Source organism: Mirounga angustirostris, unplaced genomic scaffold, assembly GCF_029215605.1.
Source record: "Mirounga angustirostris isolate CCGP_5_RB_7025 unplaced genomic scaffold, mMirAng1.0.hap1 SCAF_15, whole genome shotgun sequence".
In the NCBI taxonomy this organism is placed as follows: domain Eukaryota; kingdom Metazoa; phylum Chordata; class Mammalia; order Carnivora; family Phocidae; genus Mirounga; species Mirounga angustirostris.
Genome location: NW_026991723.1, coordinates 59155762 through 59178191, shown reverse-complemented (window position 1 = coordinate 59178191; position 22430 = coordinate 59155762). Strand labels below are relative to the sequence as shown.

At 38.9% G+C, this 22430-nt stretch overlaps 1 protein-coding gene across 6 annotated transcripts in view; it reads right to left on the bottom strand.

The window, feature by feature from the left end:
* Positions 1 to 474: 474 nt before the first annotated feature.
* The window catches only part of MELK (maternal embryonic leucine zipper kinase), an 87410-nt gene continuing 65454 nt past the window's right edge, over positions 475 to 22430 (bottom strand). For all 6 annotated transcript variants that reach the window (XM_045882699.3, XM_064578965.1, XM_064578964.1 and 3 more), the window contains 6 exons: positions 18143 to 18265; positions 15740 to 15971; positions 12226 to 12322; positions 11043 to 11211; positions 3158 to 3261; positions 475 to 1003 (listed from right to left, as the gene is read on the bottom strand). In XM_045882699.3, the coding sequence (XP_045738655.1) occupies positions 826 to 1003; positions 3158 to 3261; positions 11043 to 11211; positions 12226 to 12322; positions 15740 to 15971; positions 18143 to 18265 (903 nt within the window). In that variant the 3' untranslated portion in view covers positions 475 to 825. The remainder of the gene's footprint in view (positions 1004 to 3157; positions 3262 to 11042; positions 11212 to 12225; positions 12323 to 15739; positions 15972 to 18142; positions 18266 to 22430) is intronic.

The window sequence follows — 22430 nt, the reverse complement described above, 5'->3', positions numbered from 1 at the left end:
ACTAGAAGTAGTGCTATTTTTCTCCAACTAGTTTAATTGGTAAAATCCATACAAATAAAACTTGAGGGCTAGCCTTTAGAGACCAATAAAATGAAATAAAAATACAAATTTGGGGCCAACATCAAGACTTAAGGAAAATTACCATAAAGTAACATTTCATGGGGGTTCATAGTTCAGATACTTATTGTTGACCGAACACACTTACTGAAGTCAATAGTCTTTTATTCAACATATTAAATGTGTTGTTTAACTCTGGTAACCACAGCTGTGACTTAGTTAACGATCTCAATAAATCCTACTTAAATCAGAGACGGGGGAAAAAATTATGCAAATGAATTCTTATCTGTTTTTCTGCCCAAGGCATATTTGATAACAGATAAAACATCTCCAAATAGTCTCTACTTAATAGTCAGGAAGCCATTTGAGGTTTTATTTGGATCAAAATCAAATACAAAGAAGAGGAGAAGCCTGCTATATTCACAAATGATTTTATTTCAGAAAGAAATTACACATTTAAAAGGAGACATAGTTAAGAGCTTACTTTCACATATGGAAGTGAATCTAGGAAAGTCAACAGTTATTAACATACAAAACCACATGATTAAAAAAGACAGTAATAGATAATGACAGATGGGCACACCTGAGATTCATCTGCAAAACATCTTTTGTTTAAAAACAAAAAGATACTGGTCTTTAAGACAGCTCTTTAGAAACAAGTCTGTAGTTCCAAAGAACTTTAAAAATCAAGCCAAGCACACCAGTCTCCATATAGGCTGTATCACACCCATATTCACCCACTGGCGGCGGGGGGGAGCCATCCAACAATTATACCTTGCAGCTAGACAGGATGTCTTCCACTAATCTCTTGTAAACCCAGGCATCACCCTTCAGCCGCTGCCTCCTGATACCCACCACATCGGGTTTCTGAAGCTGGCACACTTCTAGTTCAAACTGCATTGTCACTTTACCAAAATCTGACTGTGTTTGACACTTCAGTGTATAGCTGTGAAAAACAAGATAAGATACCAGTTAGTAGGAGCATCATGAATATCCTGTATAAGAGATTTCCAAGCCTCCAGGAGGCCAGTGGAGAGAATGAACCATTATGTCACATTAAGCAATCTATTACTGCTTACAGTTTCCAAATGATTTAGCTATACCTTAGTCATGGAGCATGACTGGTGTTTTCCCAGAAGCTGAACTAGGATCTCAAGAAAGAATAAAGATGAAAGACTCTATCAGAATTTTCCCTTGTCCAAAGAAAAGCCCTTCATTTAATAGCTACCCATGCCATTCATGCTCAAGAAATCTTCTGGCCTTCTTTGTGCATCTCTTTCAACAGTGTAATCTTTGAACATTAGGCCATTTCCACAATGTTCACAACAAACGAAAGTGCAGGGAAGATTAAGAATATATTTTTGTGGGCACCTCATCGGAAAATTCTGTCTTTCATATAAATAAAGCTGAAGCTACCAACCTGTCAGAACGGCATATGTTTTTGAGATTTTTCTAATAGTAGTAAGAATTTATTACTAATATCTGGAAGCATGGTTACACTTTATGGCAGAATTATAACAGAAAACCCATGGAGATGGTATATTCCCATGGTTGAAACACATGGTAAATATAACTAGAACTGCAACATAACAACTCTGATGATGGAAGGGCCCAGTCCAAATGAAGCCTTAAACACATCTTAAGAAATAGGTATGTACCTGCAAAGTTAGATAAATTGAATTCATGTAAATCAATTTTTTAATTAGTTTGCATGATATTTTAGTTTGTCTTACTAATCTCCAATAAATAAAAAATAATAGATCAATTTTAAATTTTAGTTCCCTAAATATTTATGACTAGGCAGTGTTCCACAGAAGTGTAGACAAATTACTTGTATCTGTTATGAGGTTTCACAAAACATCATCCTTTTTCTTACTAATTTAGATCTGTGTTTGGGGTCTTGATCTCTTAAAAATGAGCAATCATTATCAGAAATAGGAGTACCAAAAGGAGTGCCCTATAGTTAAGGTTCCTGATGGGAAGATGAAGCATAGAGCAATTCAGTCTATGGAAGAGAAAAACCAATTCTTCTGGCTTGGAAAAAGATCATAAGGGAATATATCCGAGATTAGTAAGATCACACCACTAAAAAACTTAGCTTTTATTGCTCTGCTTTTTCACAAAGTAGTTAAAAACAAACAGAAAAGTTAAAAAGGGAAAAAAAGGGATCAAGGCAGAGACTTTGCAGCTGATCAGGAAGTTAGAAGAATAAATTATTGGCTAGCAGCTAGTTGGTGATCGGAAAGAGAGATTATATGCTGAAGGAAAGATTATTGAAAGCTTTCTGATTTGGCTAGAGGTTCTGGAAGCATCACTAAAGCCCAAGCATGAAGAATGAGCCAGAATGAGTTATATGTGTTCTGATGACGCCTAAAGAAGAAAGCCAGGGTTCAGGTAAGGAATGCTTACCAACATTTACAGATAATGAAAAATAAAATTACTTTTGCAAAAGATTGTTTCTTAAAATCTTACTCTACATTGAATATTCTAGTTAAATATTTTGTTATATCTATTAGTGGCTCTTTTTATCTGCCTTAATAATGAAATTTTAAAGAGACATAACTGGAAATGCTTAGAAATATGAACATCTTAGGTAATGAGAAGAGGTCTGGCCATTCAGACCATGAGATCACAGCCACGGAGGCTTTGCTGGCAGCTCACTCAACAGTGGGAGAGAGTTCAGGTGAAATAATTTGATAAAGTGCTGAAAACCCAGTCCTGTCCAATAGCAAGTCATAAAGGAAAGGGTTCTACATAAATCCCTAATTGGTTTGAGGTATCTCATAAATTTAGATTGCAGTTTATAAATATTATTGAAAACATCAGAGGAAAATAGAGGACTGAAAAGAAAACTGGAAGAAGTTCGGATTTTTCCTATTTTGAAAAGTCTAACTTTGAAAGTGGTGACAATATGGCGCTAGCTCACATAACACCAACGAGACTAAATTATGAACAATGACACTAGCATAAAAGCTTTTTTGATGAAAATGAGGTGGGAGAAATATTTTTTAAAAAGAGAAGTGAAGAATCAATACATGTCTTCTCAAAGTTCAAAAGACATCAAGCAATAAATGCAACAGCCTCTAAGCGTGCTTCTTACCCCTTTTGTACAAAGTCAACGTGCTTCTTTGGAAGAACAGACATTATTTCATTCAAGAGTTGATCTGGATTCACTAATTTGGTTGTAGTCACATTATAGTGAAGCTTAAAAAAGAAAAAGAAGGGGTAAGAAGTAAATCTTTACATCAACACAAAGACCATTCTACCTAATTGAGAGATTCACAAACTCATTATAGTACCACTTCAAAGGGAAACATTTCCAGAAAAATACAGAAACAATTTCCAACAACTCTTGGTAAGCTGAAATAAGATGGCACTGAAGAGCTTGGAGAAATAATATTCACTAGTAACTCCATCCATATCATCCTTTTTAACCTTCCATCCTCCTCTCCTACCAATCTTTTTAAAGAAATACATAAATATTAATTATTATATCTGTATGAGCTTTGCTCGTTTCTCCCTTCCCATGCTATGCTAGAGATAGTAATAGTCCTAAAATGTAAACTGTGGGAAATGAAACAAATGCCCTAGGAAATGTGGTTTGTACATATAGTTGACCCTTGAACAACACAAGGGTTAGGGGCACTGACCCCCTACAATGTCAAAACTCCACATATAACTTTGGACTCCCCCAAAACTTAATAGCCTATTGCTGACCGAAAGCCTTACAGATATCATAAGTCAATTAACACATATTCTGTATGTTACATGTATTTTTTTGTTATTTTATTTGGTTTTGTTTTTTAGAGAGAGATAAGAGTGTGTGAACATGGACTTGGGGGGGAGAAGGGGCAGAGGGAGAGCGAGGAGAGAATCCCAGGCAGGCTTAGCCTGACGCGGGACTAAATCTCACGACCCCTGAGGTTCATGACCTGAGTCGAAATCAAGAGTTGGACACTTAACCGACTGAGCCACCCAGGCGCCCCTATATGCATTATATACTATACCCTTACAATAAAGTAAGCTAGAGAAAAGAAAATGTTATTAAGAAAATAATAAGGAAGAGAAAATATATTTACAGTACTGTACTACATTTATCAATATTGTAAGTTTACACTGTATGTTTACAAGATGAATCTTCTATCATCTGTTAGTACCTACATCAATAGTCTTATATGACACAAAACACTATAGATATTATATGTACTACTAACACTGGATATCAAAAATGAAAAGATGTGAAAAACAAAGTTGCATTTATTTACAGGTATAGTGGTTCATGCATTGATAACAAAGCAGCAGCAATAGGATTGCTTCATGGTGGCCTAGTGTAATCAATATGATTGCTTCACAGTAGCTTAGCCTATACACTAATGAATAAATGGTCTTACAAATTTTATGGGATACAGTAATAAAGTCATATTCATAATACAGCATTAGAAACTTGTTAGATATTTTTTTAAACTACCTGCTGGTGATGATAGGCTGATAAGCAGTTTCTCCAATTACAAGAGAAGCATACTGAACAGTAACATAATTCTTTGAAAGCAAAGTTATACAACAGTAAGAAAACAAATACATTATTAATTTTATATTAAGTATCACTCACCTTATGTCTAAGTAAAGATAGACAATCCACTTCTGTGAGTCCTGCACACAATGTTCTACATGATGAATACTTAGGTAATGATGATGACAAAAAATGTCTCATGATCCTTGTACAGCTATTAGATGTTCACACAAAGACACACACATACACAATATGTAAGTTTATTAACTATACGGCATGATGATTGTTTACTGTTCGTTAAGTGAAAATGGATCATCATAAAGGCCTTCATCCTCATCTTCATGTTGAGTAGGCTGAGAAGGAGGAGGAGGAGGAAGAACGGTTGGTCTTGTTGTCTCAGGGGTGGCAGAGGTAGAAGAGGTAGAAAGAGAGGCAGGAGGGGCAGACACACTTGGTGGAACTTTTGGAAATACATCGTAGTTTCTGTCTGACTTTATGCTTTTTCATTTCGCTAAAAATGTTTCTGTACAGTGCCAATCCTCCTTCTACTATTCGCTTTAGTCTCAGTGTTCATATCATAAAAGGGTCCATGTCATAGAAGAAATCCAAAGTAGTCTTGAATAATGGAAACCCTTCGGCCAGATTGCCTAATGTCAATGTGTTTTCTGGCGCTGCTTCTTCTACATCTTCTTCCTCATTATCTGCCACTGGTTCAGAAGCACTTACCTCCATCAATTCATCTTCTGCTCATTCTTCTGGTGTAGTGTCTATCAGCTCTTGAATTTCTCCAAGGCTCATATCTTGAAACCCTCCCCACACATATCTTTTTTTGCCATATCCACAAACTCTTTCATGATTTCCTTGCCTGGCTCTGTCGTAAATCCTGTGAAGTCATGCACAACATGTGGACCGTTTTTTTCAGCAGAAATGTATTGTTTCGGGCTTCATGGCTTTCATGACTTCTTCTGTTACAACAATGGCATCTTCAATGATGAAATCCTTCCAGACTTTCATGACATTCTCTTCCATAACACTGACAATCCTTTCCAGAGAGTACTGGGTGTAATGAGCCTTAAAGGTCCTTATGACCCCCTTTTCTTGAGGCTGAATTAGAGACATTGTGTTTGGGGACAAGCAGACCACTTGGACACCTTCAGTGTTGAACTCATGGGGTTCTGGGTGACTCAGCAGCATTGTCCAATATCAAAAGAACTTCATAAGGTACTCCTTTCCTGGCAAGGTACTTCCTGACTTCAGGGACAAAGCACTGATGGAATCAATCCAGAAAAGGGATTCTCGTCCAGACCTTCTTGTACTGGCAACTTGGTGGGCATCTTTTCCCTTCAAGACTTGGGAGTTAGCAGCTATATAAACAAGGGCAGTCCTGATCATAATCCTGACTGCATTGCATGAAACAATAGAGCTAGCATATCCCTCCCTGCCTTAAATTCTGGTGCTCATTTTTCTTCCTTACTAATAAATGTCTTTCGTGGCATTTTTTTCTCCCCAGAATAGGGTTCTTTTTTTTTTTAAGATTTTATTTATTTATTTGAGAGAGAGAATGAGAGAGAGCACATGAGAGGGGGGAGGGTCAGAGGGAGAAGCAGACTCCCTGCCGAGCAGGGAGCCCGATGCGGGACTCGATCCAGGGACTCCAGGATCATGACCTGAGCTGAAGGCAGTCGCTTAACCAACTGAGCCACCCAGGCGCCCCCAGAATAGGGTATTTTTGTCTGCATTAAAAACCTGTTCAGGAAGATATCCTTTTTCCTCAATGACTTTCTTAATGGCATCTGGGAACCAGTATCTACTGCCTCTTGGTGGGCAGAAGTTGCTTCTCCTGTGATCTTGACATTTTTTTAAACCAAACCTCTTTCTAAAATTATCAAACCATCCTTTGCTGGCATTAAATTCTCCAACTTCAGATACTTCACCTTTGTTTTGCTTTAGGTTGTCATAAAGACTTCATCTTTTCTCAAATCATATTAAAGTTTATAGGTATGCCTTTCTATCTGCCTTTCAATCCTGCACCCACATAAAAGCTGCATTTTCAATATGCGATTAAAAAAAAAAAGCATTTTGCAAAAAGTGCAAGATTTTTGTGCCTGTTCGCATAACTGCAGCAAGGGCTTCACGAATTTCCCTTTTTTCTTAAACAATAGTCCTTTTACTGGATTTATTTATCTTGAAATGGTAGCTACAGACCTCAATCTATGGTATATATCAAGCAATTCAACTTTTCCTTGTAATGTCATGACTTTTCTGTGCTTCTTGGGGGCACTTCCAGCATCACTAGCAGCATTTCATGTGGGTCCCCTAGCGTTATTCAAGGTTTATGGCATTACACTAAAATGATGAAAAAAGGGCGCCTGGGTGGCTCAGTTGGTTAAGCAACTGCCTTCGGCTCAGGTCATGATCCTGGAGTCCCGGGATCGAGTCCCGCATCAGGCTCCCTGCTCGGCAGGGAGTCTGCTTCTCCCTCTGACCCTCCTCCCTCTCATGCTCTCTGTCTCTCATTCTCTCTCTCTCAAATAAATAAATAAATAAATAAATCTTTAAAAAACTTTAAAAAATAAATAAATAAAATAAAATGATGAAAAAATATGCAAGAACCGCCAGAGATCATCTTTTACTATGATACGCAATTTACTGAAGAGACGAACTGCTCACATGGAAATGATTAGCATCACACAGTGTTTTTCATGGAATTTTATTTAACTTTATTTTTTTAAAGATTTTTTTTATTTATGTGAGACAGAGAGCACCGGCAGGGGGAGGGGCAGAGGGAGAGGGACAATCAGACTCCATCCTGAGCAGGGAGCCCAAGGCAGGGGTCAATCCCAGGACCCTAAGATTACGACCTAAGCCGAAATCAAGAGATGGACATTTAACCCACCGAGCCACCCAGGTGCCCCACATCACACAGCATTTTAAGCAGATACTCAAAACACAAGCTCACCACAAGAGCAACAGAAGGTAGCTATGAAATTATTATAGTAGTACAACATGTATTACAGGTGATTTTAATGCAATTATGATTTAATACTGCACCTTTAAGTTTGTTCACATTTCTCTCAACTGTGAATGGTGCCATGTACAGTATGTTTGTGTCCATAAGTTTTGATAAATTTTAACTTTTTATAATATATTTGTTTATATCTTATGGCAGTAAATGATAAGATAGACTAATATCTACATATATCTTTTGCATTCATGACATATCTTTTTCTTAATTTGTTTGATATTTCTAGGCTATGTGGTTTTTGATTTTTCCAAATTGTCACAAATCCCCCCAAATTTTCCTATATATTTGTTGAAAAAAATATACATATAAGTGACCCACACAGTTCAAACCCATGTTGATCAAAGGGTCAACTGTATTTTTATTTTAGTATTTATGTATTTGTTCCAATCTGATTTGGAAAAACATAATTAGCAAAAACTAATAATATACAGTTTCTTTAAAAATAAATTCAAGGGGCGCCTGGGTGACTCAGTCGGTTGAGCGTCCGACTCTTGATTTCAGCTCAGGTCACGATCTCAAGGTTGTGAGATCGAGCCCCACGTCTGACTCCCCACTCAGCAGGGCGTCTGCTTGAAAATTCTCTCTCCTTTCTCTCTCTCTGTGCCCCCCTCAACTCGCACACACATGTTCTCTCTCTACAATAAATAAATCTTTAAATAAATAATAAAAAAATTAAAATAAACTCGGGGCCCCTGGGTGGCTCAGATGGTTAAGCGTCTGCCTTTGGCTCAGGTCGTGATCCCAGGGTCCTGGGATCGAGCCCCGCGTCGGGCTCCCTGCTCAGCGGGAAGCCTGCTTCTCCCTCTCCCTCTGCCGCCACTCCCCCTACTTGTACACACTCTCTGTCAAAAATAAAAACTTTAAAAAAATAAAATTTAAAAAATAAAAATAAACTCAAGTTTTTAAAAAGTTAGCGATCTTGGGGTGCCTGGGTGGCTCAGTCGTTAAGCGTCTGCCTTCGGCTCGGGTCATGATCCCAGGGTCTTGGGATCGAGCCCCGCATCGGGCTCCCTGCTCCACGGGGAGCCTGCCTCTCCCTCTGCTTTTTTTTTTTAAGATAGATAGATTGATTGATTGATTGATTGATTTATTATTTTTTATTTATTTATTTATTTATTTATTTATTTATTTATTTATTTATTTATTTATTTGACAGAGAGAGACACAGCGAGAGAGGGAACACAAGCAGGTGGAGTGGGAGAGGGAGAGGCAGGCTCCCGGCGGAGCAGGGAGCCCGATGCGGGGCTCGATCCCAAGACCCTGGGATCATGACCTGAGCCGAAGGCTTAACCAACTGAGCCACCCAGGCACACCAAATCTGTTTTTTTGTCTTTTTTTAAAGAGTCAATATAAAGAAAATGCCAGATAAATAACAGTGCAGATGATATGCCAATATGAAGGTGAGTTAAATGACTGGAATTTAGGAACCCAGCTTCAAGTTATAGGACCCTCTGTCTGCTGGATTCCCATCCAGGGCTATTTCACCAAACTAAATTGGCTTTGTCAAGATAATAAGCAGAACACTTCTAAATCACAATTTTAGTGATTCCTTTTGTAAAATAAAGAATTAATCCTAATCTATTTAAATTTCAGATTTTTACAGATTGCTTCCTACAAAGAGGGCTTAACTACATATGATTTGCTCTCTTAACAACCTAAAGTGTTCTTTGTACCAGGTACCATCCTTTTAAATTTTCTGTAAGTTTATAATTTTTTAATACAAGAGGTTGGAAGAAAAAAATGAAACTAATTTCCTAAAGCAAGCTCTGCAGTTCTGCAAAAACTTAAAGCATCATAAAGAGTCAAAGATCCGAAGTCAGTCAAATTTCCAGTGTTAGGTGTGTACTAATTAGGACTGTGGTTCTGCTCCATTGGGGTTAAAATGCTCAACATGGATAGAAACAATGCTACTCAACACTGGAGCACCGTTCATAATAGAGCATTTCATGTTCGTCTCATAGAGACAGCTTTGTTTACACATCCCAGCTCTGTGAAGTTGCCAGGGTAGAAATTATCTCATTTTTACAAATGAGGAAATTGAGGCAGTCAAGGATAAAATGACTTATCCAAGCTACACAGTACGAAGCTGAGGCTAGAACCCAGGTCTTTTCATTTCCAACCTATATCCTGGAAGTATTAGGGAATACATGGAAAGCCAACCAACACAGCAGTTCCTACTGGAAAATGCATTCGGGTTCCATAACAATTTACACAGGTGAACACTTTTGGCATATTATCCATCAGTATTTGATACTGCTTAGCCTCTCAATAATGTATATGATTGGACATGTTTCCTTAATTTTACCTAATGTTTTTCAGAGAAATGACACTATGGTTTTCTTAATCCCAATGTCAGGGTTTGAAATATTTCATAACTGTCTCCATCTAGAGAAATCTTAGAACAAAAGGACAATGCAAAACTTCTCAGTGCATTATACAAGTTCAACAAGGCAACAAATATTAATGGAGAAGTCCTATCTTCTTCCACTTTAACCAGGACATAAACGAACATTCTCCCCTGAAACACACTTCTGCCCAACAGCTCATCATTTTCCTTCCCTAAACCTGCCTAGATTTGCTCTCAATGAGATTCTCAGTGCAAAAACTAAACATAGACCCACTCCCCAAACCACAGGGAACATTGCCATCTTCTCTGCCCTCCTTCGCGCCCCACACCTCTTGGGACATGTTTTTCTCACAGCACAGAGCAACATCCCTGCCTGTCTTCACTGCCACTCTACGAGATCCTCAATGACATGGGCTGTGTCTTATTCATACTTTTACCTCTTACTTCCCCCAAACAAACATGTCATTCATTAGATGTCTGAAGGAATGCTGAGAGAATCCGAAAGAGTAAGAAGTATTTTATATCCACTAATAACTTCTTTTTCCTTTCCTTTACCAATATTTACCATATTGTCCACATCACTGACACATTAAGCCTTTTAAAGCGTAACAGGACTATCAAATAAGGTCCAAATCTCTTAGGCCTGTGAGGACCTCTTGGCCTACCTTCCCAGTCTGCTGCTCACTATTTTCTTCACATATACCACATTCAAAGTTCAAATTCACTTCTCATGCATTGAAATATTTTTTGAGGGCCTACAAAGGTATCCATGTGTCAGGGACTCTCCTACAATCAGAGATATGACAATTAAGCTCAAGTATCCATCCTCAAGGCAGCTCTCAGTTCCCCATCTATACCCATGCTTCCCCACCTCCATGTTGCCTCTGTGATTAATCGCTCTGAGTATTTTAATTATAGTTATTTGCTCCTTGAAAGGAGCAAGTATATGTAATTTACCTCTGCACTCTCAAAGCCCACTGCATCAAAATGCATAAAATAAAAAATAATCAATTCATTCATTCAGTACTTCTCTTAGAAAAAAAAAAAAGTCCAGTTAGCAGTCAGCTTCAGAAATCCATATTAAAGAATTCCAGTCCACTTACCTTTAGTCTTCTTGGCCCATCTTTGGCAGAGCCCTTCTTTTTGCTCCTAGTAAGCACAGTGATAACCTTATCCAATCCCCTTTCAAGGCTCCCAAACACTTTGGTTCCTTTTCTCTTTGGAGTATCCTCTACATGTGCTTGGTTGAGATCCAGTTCCACTGAGCGACATCTTAAAGAAAAAAAAAAAATCCATGAGTAAAGCTGGGCCTCCTGCCAGTTGGGGCCCTCAAAGGCCACTTGAGCATGCCAAGGCTGGACCACCTCACTCCCCAGGGAGTACAAAAGCCATCTCCCACTGGAACATAGTCATCACTCCTCCCCTCGGCCAACTGCCACTTGGCAAAATTATTTTTCCCCTAGTTTTTTTTTTAAAGTCAATATACAGAAAAGTTGAGTGAATAGTACAGCGAACAACCATATATCCTCTTAGATTCAATAGTTGTTAATATCTTGCCACATTTGCTTTCTCTGTGTATATAGATAAGTAAATACATTAAATATATGTGCATCTTTGCTGAACCATCTGAAAGTAACCTGACTGAAGATATCATGAGACTACACTCTGAAACACTTCAGCATACATAACCAATGAATAAGGACCTTTTCTACATAACCAAAATACCAACATGACATCAAGAAAATTAATAATAATGCCATAGTACTGTCTAATATCTAGTTCATGGCCTAATTTCCCCAGCTGTCCTCAAAATGGATACTGCTTTAAAAAAAATAGCTATAAAAGACAAGGAAGGGTCACCAATGCTGCAGAACTGTCCATACAAGAGGAATGAGTTTTCTCTGAAGCACCCGTTGGTATCTTTACTATTTGAGTAACTGCTATCTGTTAGTGGATATCTATATTCTACTGGCAGAAGCATAGGAAGAGATGGGCCTCAGAAAGGGTACTATGTGGCTGGGGCCAGGGCCACTGTCTTCCCAGCCTGCCATATGGTAAGGTGCCAGTCCTACTCCTGAGGAGTTTCAGAATTCTACCCCATGAGGAAGGCAGCAGCAACAGCTCCAGGAATGGACACAGACCATCGTCATTCAGCTAGACATTTCTACAGTCTCCAACATAATTTATACAATGGTTTTATACCTTAATGGGGTTTATCATACATGAAAAAAGGAAATCTGGTTACATATACTGAAGATCAAAGAATCTAAAAAACAGAACACTTACCGCCTCTCAGGGCTAATGACACCTATCATTAACTTCTCTGTTCCTGCTGAATTTGTTGGCATTTTAATTGGGGTTTCTTTCAGGCATTGGTTTCTGGCTATTAGAAAAACAAGAAACACAAACCACATGCAGGTGACATATTACGGTTTCAAAACTTCTATCAATAACGCATACATCACTTATTCATTGACTCAGAAATACTGTAATCACTTGGCCAGTGCTGTTAAGGCTCTAATTATTTAAAGAAATGTTTCCATGTGATTTATAATAAAAACAAAATCATTTTGCTTTGCATGTGTAGCTCTTCTTTTTCCTTCACTGAAAAACTGAGGCCATGCTTAATATTATATGACAGATTTAAAGATCATATAAATACAGATTTTATGACTACTGATTCTCCTTTCTATAAATAAGTCGATCTGTATTTATACAAGGATCCAATTTATGCTTTTAAGTGAAACAGTATTGAGAGGTGTTAATTCAATTCCTAGTCCTAGTCAACTCCTGTTAGGCAAAGAGAACAGTCCCTGTGAAGTCTTGACAAAAGTTATTAAACAGCTGTGAGCTTTGGTTATTTTTATATTCCCTATTCTAGAATTTTGTGTTTGATTCTACTAGGGTGTTTGTATCCAGTCCGGACAAATTCGCAATAACAAATCTGGCTACCACTGATTAGTTAACTTTTTGTTCATGATCTAAAAGTTACATGCCCTTTAGAAGTAATAACACTTTATAATAAGTATAAGATATCAAGTTTTTAAAAAGACATTAGAGGTGTTGTTTTGTTTATGACTATTCAGCACTGTTTTCATTGGTTCTATAAGAATAAGAAAATAAGATCACTCATGGGTATCTCTGAAAATAGTTTTCATCTTTGTACACAAAGAGTATCTACTACTATACACAGTTACTCTTCGACAAATTGTCACTAACTGGATTGTACAAGATTCAGTAAAGTGATTACTGCTAATATCAAAAATGACTCAGAGTCAAAGTCAAATGCAAAGCACTAATGGAAGCTATCAATTGAGGCTTCGGCCACTAGCTTCCATAGGTGGCTCTTATGTTTAAAGAAAAATAACCAGGGGCGCCTAGGTGGCTCAGTCGGTTAAGTGTTTGCCTTGGGCTATGGTCAGGATCCCAGGGTCCTGGGATCAAGCCCCACACCCCGCTCCCTGCTCAACGGGAAGTCTGCTTCTCCCTCTGTCCCTCCCCCTGCTCATGCTCTCACTCTCTCTCAAATAAATAAAACCTTTAAAAATAAAGAAAAAATAGCCAATAATTCCTTTTGACCAATACAATCTTTCTCACAGGGACAAGATACGCAAACTGATGACACTTTAACACTATAAATTCCAAACTATCCATATGTCAAAACCTTCAGAATTACATAAAAAGTTAAAAAACACAGGGGCACCTGGGTGGCTCAGTCAGCTGGGCAGCCGACTTGATTTCGGCTCAGGTCATGATCTCAGGGTCCTGGGATTGAGCCCCATGTCAGGCTCAGTGCTCGGCAAGGAGTCTATTGAGGATTCTCTCTCCCTCTGCCCCTTCCCCCAACACGCGCGTGCGCGCGCGCACACACACACACACACATGCACACTCACACTCTCTAAAAAATAAATGAATAAATCCTTAAAAAAATTTTAAAGTTAAAACACACACACACAGTAACAGAAGGGATATAAGCATCAAAGTCTTAAAAAAAAAAATAAAGCCCTCAATGAGCCAAAGTCCACTTACCTCCCTACCCAACTCCCTGACTCACATAGGATGTTGTAGCTATATTAACAAATAACAGAAGAGAAACAACCCCATTAAGAAAAACTGCAATAACAGCTACTACTAAGGTGCTACTATATCCAGACTTATCTTACTCATAACAACCCCAGGCAGCCACAAATGCTTATCACACCAAACTAGCCTCACAATTCTGGGGAAAGTATTGTTTGAGTTGATGAACGAGAGAATGCCATTAACATAATAATAGAACTTCCAGTAAATATTCTGACAAAGCTTTTCATACTATCTGTATAAGAAATAGAGCTCTGAGGGGCGCCTGAGTGGCTCAGTCGTTAAGCGTCTGCCTTCGGCTCGGGTCATGATCCCAGGGTCCTGGGATCGAGCCCGCATCGGGCTCCCCGCTCTGTGGGGAGCCTGCTTCTCCCTCTCCCACTACCCCTGCTTGTGTTCCCTCTCTTACTGTCTCTGTCAAATAAATAAATAAAATCTTTAAAAAAAAAGAAAGAAATAGAGCTCTGAAACTGGCTATCAGGCCCACTAGTAAACTGGAAGCACAATGGCAGGATGTGATTTAGCAGCAGTTCACATGGCAATGTTTCAGAATTTCGGTTCATGAGGCTCTTAACATAAAACAAGAGGAGGTCGGGTTCCTAGGTGGCTCAGAAAGTTAAGCCTCTGACTCTTGATTTCAGCCCAGGTCATGATCTCAGGCTAAGTATGGAGCCTGTTTGAGATCCTCTCTCCTCCCTATGCCTCTCCCCACTCACACGTGGGCTCACACTCTCTCTCACAAAAAAAAGAATATATCACAATTGCTGGAAAAAAGGCCAAAAATGTTTAGGGGTCATTTTAAAAAGTGACATAGACTATATCATGGTAAATAAAACCCCTCAAGCTCTAATTTATTCATTCTTTCATTCAATAGATATGACCCTACCATACACAATGCATTGGGCACCTACTATATACCAGACAATAAACATGGCCCCTACTACATACTATACAATGTTGCAATGAGCATGGCAGACAGAATTTCTACTCTCACAACACTTACTGTCTTATCCGGATGAGACCCAGTACTAGAAAACTGGGTTCAGTCCTAAGCACTGTGTTTTAAGAGGCACGTTAACAAAATAGAATGTGCTCAAATGAGGCCAGCAAGAAAACACTGAGGTGTCATAAAGGAAACAGCTTACATAATTGGTGCTGACTGAGCTGACGAGGAAACCAAGGGCAATGAGAAAGTTGTAATATCCAGACATAGATCTAGATATCTAGAAGGACATCACAGGTCTCACCTGTCTGCTGGGATATGGACAAGAGCAGGATCAGATAGCAGAACTGGATATCTACATGAGTAAGAAGGGCTCAGCAGACCCTTTAGCTTTAACCATGATAAGTGGGGGGAAAGGAGAAAGCAAAGTCTAAACCTGGATATATGACCTTGGGCAAATCACTTGTCTGAGTCTCAGGTTTTTGGGCTGTGAAAAAGGCAGGTGGATGAAATGAGCTCTAATTTGCCTTTTGGCTTTGATATTCTATGATGCTATAATTCAACTCTATATATGTGAAAAAGAGAAAAAATATCACTTAAGAAAAATTGGAAATTGACTAATATGCTTTCATTTCAACCAATGCAAATAACACACGATAAAAAAGCAGAAATTTCTGAGAGCAATGCTAGTCATTTCTGACCTGTTATGTTTATTTAGATGGTAAGAAGAATGGAATTTAAAGTATTTTACCAATGATTAGTCCACATAGCAAATACCTTTTGAGGGTGTAGTGTAATGATTTGGTGTAGAGAGTATTTCTCTCTTATACTGGTTCTTATTAACTGGAGTCTTTGGCTCAGGAAATACAAAGCAGTCATCATCCTTTACAGCAGACTTAGGCGTATATACATTCTCTTTGTTCTTTAATTTATTGGCAGATGCTCTGCATAATACTGGAGTTAATGATTTAGATTCCAGACCATTTGATTCTGTCCAGTGCTTGGCAAACTGGAAAAAAAAAGTTCCTGGATAAAGCACACTGACGAAGAAGAAAAGTCAATTTCTCTACAACATGCTTTAATCATTTGCAAATTACCTTGCACCATTTTTATTAAAATGAAATACTCTCAAAAGGATATTATTGGCAATATCAGGAAATTTGAAAATGGAATATTCAGTTCTCTGTAGTACATGTAGATCACTTTAGGCTGTTCTATTGACAGATCATTTCAACATGTTTCAGGTTAAATGTTAAACATACCCAGATCTCAGGCAATACTGAGAATGGCCACAAATAAATCCTAAGAATTGTTTCCCATGCCTAGATTGCCATGGTTTGTCTCAACATGTACCAAAAAATAAAAGCTTAGTCAATGATTAGAGCAGAAAAACCATGTTAAAATACTCTAAAAGAAATGTTGGATACTGGGGCGCCTGGGTGGCTCAGTCGTTAACCATCTGCCTTCGGCTCAGGTCATGATCCCAGGGTCTTGGGATCGAGCCCCACATCGGGCTCCCTGCTTGACGAGAAGCCTGCTTCTCCCTCTCCCACTCCCCCTGCTTGTGTTCCCTCTCTCACTGTCTCTCTGTCAAATAAATAAATAAAATCTTTAAAAAAAAAAGAAAGAAATGTTGGATACAAAATATTTATTAATCCTTTTGAATTTATGGTTGAGCTTGCCAAAAAGTAAGGAAAATCCTCAGAGTCCAAACTAAAAAGAGGAGCATGTATCCAGAGATGTAATGAAGGCTGAAACTGTCCACTGCTCTAAGGGCATCTACCTACTATCTCGGAAAACTGACAGCGTGGGTTTCAACAGCCATGGAAGCCCTAGACCTAGAACCAAAGCTCTTAAGAAAAGCCAGAAGGGGCTTTAACTAAAAATGAAAGGGTGAATTAAATATAAATCTGCCTTGGAAAGGAGTTTGGCACAAAAATGTGTCTGTCCTGGCCTTGGCTCTAGAGAAGCAAAAGTCTCCTTTAATAATTTATAATTTCATATAGGTTTGGTAACAAAATTCATACTACCTGCATGGTCCTACCTGCATTCAAGGAAAATATAATCCCTAGCTCTTAAAAAACCATTCCAGGGAATAAAAAAGGAACACATCCCAATTCATTTTAGAAGACTAATATAATCACAATACCAAAATCAGATAAGATTAATACAAAATGGGATGGAATGCAAGAAAAGGAGAAGAAAGCCTTTCACTCATTATTCTACATTGTTCTATATTGTTTGAATGTTTTGCAGGATGAATGTATCCATGTATTACTTCTGTAATAATAAAATTAAAATTTTCAGAAGAAAAAAGTTACAGGCCAATTTCATCTAAGAACATAGAAGCAAAAATTCTAAACAAATTTTAGCAAACTAAGCCCAGCAATGTGTTAAAAAAATAGTAAACTGGGCTTATGTAAAGAACAAAAGATTATCAAAAGGAGAAGAAGACAGATCAGTTGTTTCTCTGAGTTGGGGGGAATATGGAGTTGCCTGCAAAGAAGCATGAGGGAATTTGGGAGGGGCAACAGAACTGTTCTTGATTTTGATGGTGGTTACATGACTGTATGTATACACACAGAATTGTACACTAAAATGGTGAATAATTAACTACATGTAAGCTGTACCTCATTTTTGGAATGGGAGAGGGGAGGGGAAGGGAGGGAAGGGGAAGAGGGGAAGAAAAAAAGGACAAGAAAAGCGAAACGAGGAGGAGTAAAGTACTCCAAAATGGAATCTTGGCTTTCTTCAACTTGGAAATAACTGGCTTCTCTTTCATTCATATTCCAACAATCTCTCATTAATGTTTTCAATGGAATTAGGAATTCATTAGATTTGCAAGCACATACACAATACTGCATATTACATGGAGCTACTACACATACTCACATTAGAGTCTAGATGTTTTTATAACTAAGACAACATACACTGCTTTAAATAGTAATACAAATAGGGGCGCCTGAGTGGCTCAGTCGGTAAGCATCTGCCTTCGGCTCAGGTCATGATCCCAGGGTCCTGGGATCGAGCCCCACATCGGGCTCCCTGCTCCGCGGGAAGCCTGTTTCCCCCTCTCCCACTCCCGCTGCTTGTGTTCCCTCTCTCGCTGTGTCTCCCTCTGTCAAATAAATAAAATAAAATCTTTAAAAAAAAAACAAAACAGTAATACAAATAACCAACCTGTGGTGTTTCAGGAGTGGCCACACCTGTTGATGAACTGTCTCCACACCAGTCATAGTCTATCAACCCAGCCACATAGTTTTCATCACTTGTCGTCATATCTTCTAGACTCAGATTCTGTGACTATTGAAAAACAGAAAAACTTAGAGACAACACCATCATGATTCAATTTTTAAAAGAGTATGTTTGAGGCACAGGGCAAGGCCCTGGAAGCAGAAACAAAGCAGAGATAGTATATTGAAGGAGCTCACCATCCAGGACAGAAAATAGGAAGTCAAAAAAATGCTAATACAAATTACTACATAGGAGAATCTCTTGACTCTCAAATAACATGTCTTGGAACATTTTTACATTATATGCCATACTATTTAGCTTATTATTATCAGATAATCACTGTACCACCAGACAAATAACAAATAAAAAGCTCTGATGGGGTACCTGGGTGGCTCAGTCGGTTAAGCATCTGACTCTTGATTTTGGCTCAGGTCCTGATCTCAGGATTCTGGGATCAAGACCTGCATTGGGCTCCTCGCTCAGCGGGAGTCTGCTTTGGGATTCTCTCTCTCCCTTTTCCTCTGCCCCTCCCCCCTTCAAATAAAAAAAATCTTTAAAAAAAAAAAAGCTCTGACAAAGTAGAAAACAGAAGGGAAATGACTTTGAAATATAGGTTTCTTCGTTGTAAGTACATACAGAGTATGCAGCAATTTCTCCTAAAAATAAACTAGCTTTATGAAACATCTCCTGGGGACAGGATATTTGGGGTCCTGTGCTAACAATACCACTAGAGTTAGTTATCTTCCCTCATTCTTCCCCCTCTACAAACTAAGGGTATACTAGACACACCCTAAATCCTAAGTCTATGGAGTATAATTGGATTTTTTTTTATTTCTCCTTCCTTCCCTTCCCCTCAACATCGAGTTTAGCTGGCCAGACAATTTTACTTGAATTCTTCATCTCTCATCATTTACTTTCCAGTCCCACTGCCGTTGCTCTAATTCATGAACACATCTTCTCAGACCTGAACTATCCAAACAGATGGTATGGTCTGTGCCACCAATGTTTCTACCCTCTCAGCCAGAAATGACAGAGTTCTCCAGTTATCATGAACCAGAACTACCTACATGCAGTGCTAGGTGGAGAAAAATACTAAAGCTAAATCTAGGTTCAGTGAGGGAAAGAACAGTGTTGTATGAATGATGGCTGTCATGGGCACTGCAGAAGGGAGTAACAGCACACACATCCCTAACTGAACAAATTTGGATAAATTTTCCAAAATTACAGTCATGCAAGTGACTTATCCTATCTTGTTCAAAAATCAATGGCTCCCATATCTATAGCATAAAGTCTAACCCTTCTGACATGACATTTCAAGGTTCTCTACAATCTAGATCTCGCCTACCCCCAGCTCACTTCCTCCTTCTCTTCCTCTCACTTTTTCCCTACTTGACCTCTCCATCTTAACCAAAGTCTAATGACTGCCAACAGAATATATCAAGCACATTTAGGTGCCTGAGATTTTGCTAATTCATTTATCCTGCCCTGAATACTGTGTTCCTTCTTTTCCATTTTTTTCTAGACTTGACTATAGATCCAGTTTGGGTCACCTATGGTGATCACTCCCTTCCTAAAGCCACTAAAACACACCTCTAGTCCCTTGTTGGCACCAATCATCTATTATTCCAGTGTAGTGCTATCTTTATGTATGTCTTGCCTCAACTTAACTGTTATAGAGCAAGCATGGGCCTGAAAATGCTAATGATATGTTGATGATGTAGTCTTCTTGTTTTTTTAAGATTTTATTTATTTATTTGACAGAGAGACAGCGAGAGAGGGAACACAAGCAGGGGGAGTGGGAGAGGGTGAAGCAGGCTTCCCACAGAGCAGGAAGCCCGATGCAGGGCTTGATCCCAGGGCCCTGGGATCATGACCTGAGCTGAAGGCAGACGCTTAATGACTGAGCAACCCAGGCACCTGATGATGTAGTCTTTTATGATTCTTGGATCAGACTATATTATTGTTTCACTGAAAACGCCATCTATTGATTAATAGTTCAGGATTACCTACCTTCTCATAAACAACACCCCAGAGATAAGGGATGAATCTATCAAGGGGGAGAAGAGTACAAAGGAACCCTGTTTCAAGCTTCAATGATTTGCATAAAATCAGAAAACAATCCCAAATTTTATTTCTGCTCCACTTTTTGTCATTAAAATGTCTACCTATCATAAAAATTGATTAAATAACATAAATACCCAAATAATTACATGATCAGGGTCAAAGCTCATTAGTTGAAAAGAAGAGTAAGGGGTGCCTGGGTGGCTCAGTGGGTTAAGCATCTGCCTTCAGCTCAGGTCATGATCCCAGGGTCCTGGGATCGAGCCCCGCACTGGGCTCCCCACTCAGCGGGGGTCTGCTTCTCTCTCTCCCTCTGCCCCTCACCCTGCTTGTGCTTTCTCTCTCTCTCACTCTCACTCTCTCTTATAAATAAAATCTTTTTTTTTTTTAAAGATTTTATTTATTTTATATGACAGAGAGAGACAGCGAGAACAGGAACACAAGCAGGGAGAGTGGGAGAGGGAGAAGCAGGCTTCCTGCTGAGCAGGGAGCCCGATGTGGGACTCGATCCCAGGACCCTGGGATCATGACCTGAGCCGAAGGCAGACGCTTAACGACTGAGCCACCCAGGCGCCCTAAATAAAATCTTAAAAAAAAAAAAAAAGAGAGAGAGAGAGAAGAGTGAGTATCTTCCCAGATCTTTTCCATTTGAATACTTCATAAATGTTATAAGCAGATAAATTGAGATCAGGCCAATCCAGATGTAAGAAAATTCAATGGCTTAGGAAAATGTCTCAGGCCTGTTAACTAAGGTATCATAAATGTAAAAATTTAGCCAAAGTTTATTAATAAAGTTTATTATAATTTAATGTGCATAATTTATATATAATTTAAGATTAAAGTTTATTATAAATACAGACTTATCTAATTCCTTTCTGAAACTACCTTGATCAGAAAAAGAGTTCATGATTTTGTGTCCTCCTGGACCTAAAGGTATTCACTTCAGTTTAAAGGGTCTGGCAATGTGGGCAGGATGAGTGACAGGACAATTCATGAAGTCCATGGGTAATAGATCTGTCTGGGTATGGGGTATTCACCAATCCAATAAAACTCTCCAAGAACAGGCTAGAAAACCAACTCAGGAATGACATTATCTCACTTCGAGATTCCTTTCCATAACAGCTACTGATACTTTTAGTGCTTAGTTTGATTAAGAGATCAACTAGGGAGGGAAGAAGGGACTGGCACGGTCTGGGAAGAACATAAAATCCCCTATATCTGCAGCACATGACTGACAAGTGCCAAAAAGAGATCTAAATGAAGCAGTAAAGGAATTCAGGGGGGTCAGAGGGAGATTCAATACAAGATCATGAAAAAGATGGCTTTTTTTTTTTTAAGATTTTATCTTTTATTTATTTATTTTTTTAAGATTTTATTTATTTATTCATGAGAGATAGAGAGAGAGAGAGAGAGAGGCAGAGGGAGAAGCAGGCTCCCAAGGAGCAGGGAGCCCGATGCGGGACTCGATCCCAGGACCCTGAGACCATGACCTGAGCCGAAGGCAGACGCTTAACCATCTGAGCCACCCAGGCGCCCTATTTATTTATTTAACTGACAGAGAGAGAGAGGGAGCTAGAGAAGGAACACAAGCAGGGGGAGTGGGAGAGGTAGAAGCAGGCTTCCCGCCAAGCAGGGAGCCCGATGCAGGGCTCGATCCCAGGACCCTGGGATCATGACCCACGCTGAAGGCAGCTGCTTAACCAACTGAGCCACCCAGGTGCCCCAAGATGGCTTTTTTTAACAGAGGTTTGAAACCTAAAGAAATAAAATCACTTCACCTACATAGTCATTTGGGCTATACTGGATTCTGTAAAGAGAGCTAACTACCTCTCTCTGAGAATAATAAAAATACAATTTCCTAGTGCTAGAATAACTTAAATAGCAACCTAAATTAATCAAAGGGAAGGCTTATTGTATTACAAAGTTCCACACCCAGCCAGCAAAGGATTCAGAAGGCAGAATTTTGATAACAAAGAATCAGACAGAAGACAGAGACTAATGTGAACTCTTAGGAATGACATGGTGCTTCCCTAAATGTAAAGCTTCTCTACCATTCTAAATGCTCATGACAAAGAAAAATGAGACAAAGAAGATAAAAATAGAAAAAAATTACATGGTCACAACAAACTCATACAAGGAATTTGAGTTACATAAGCTCAAAACAAACCTAAAC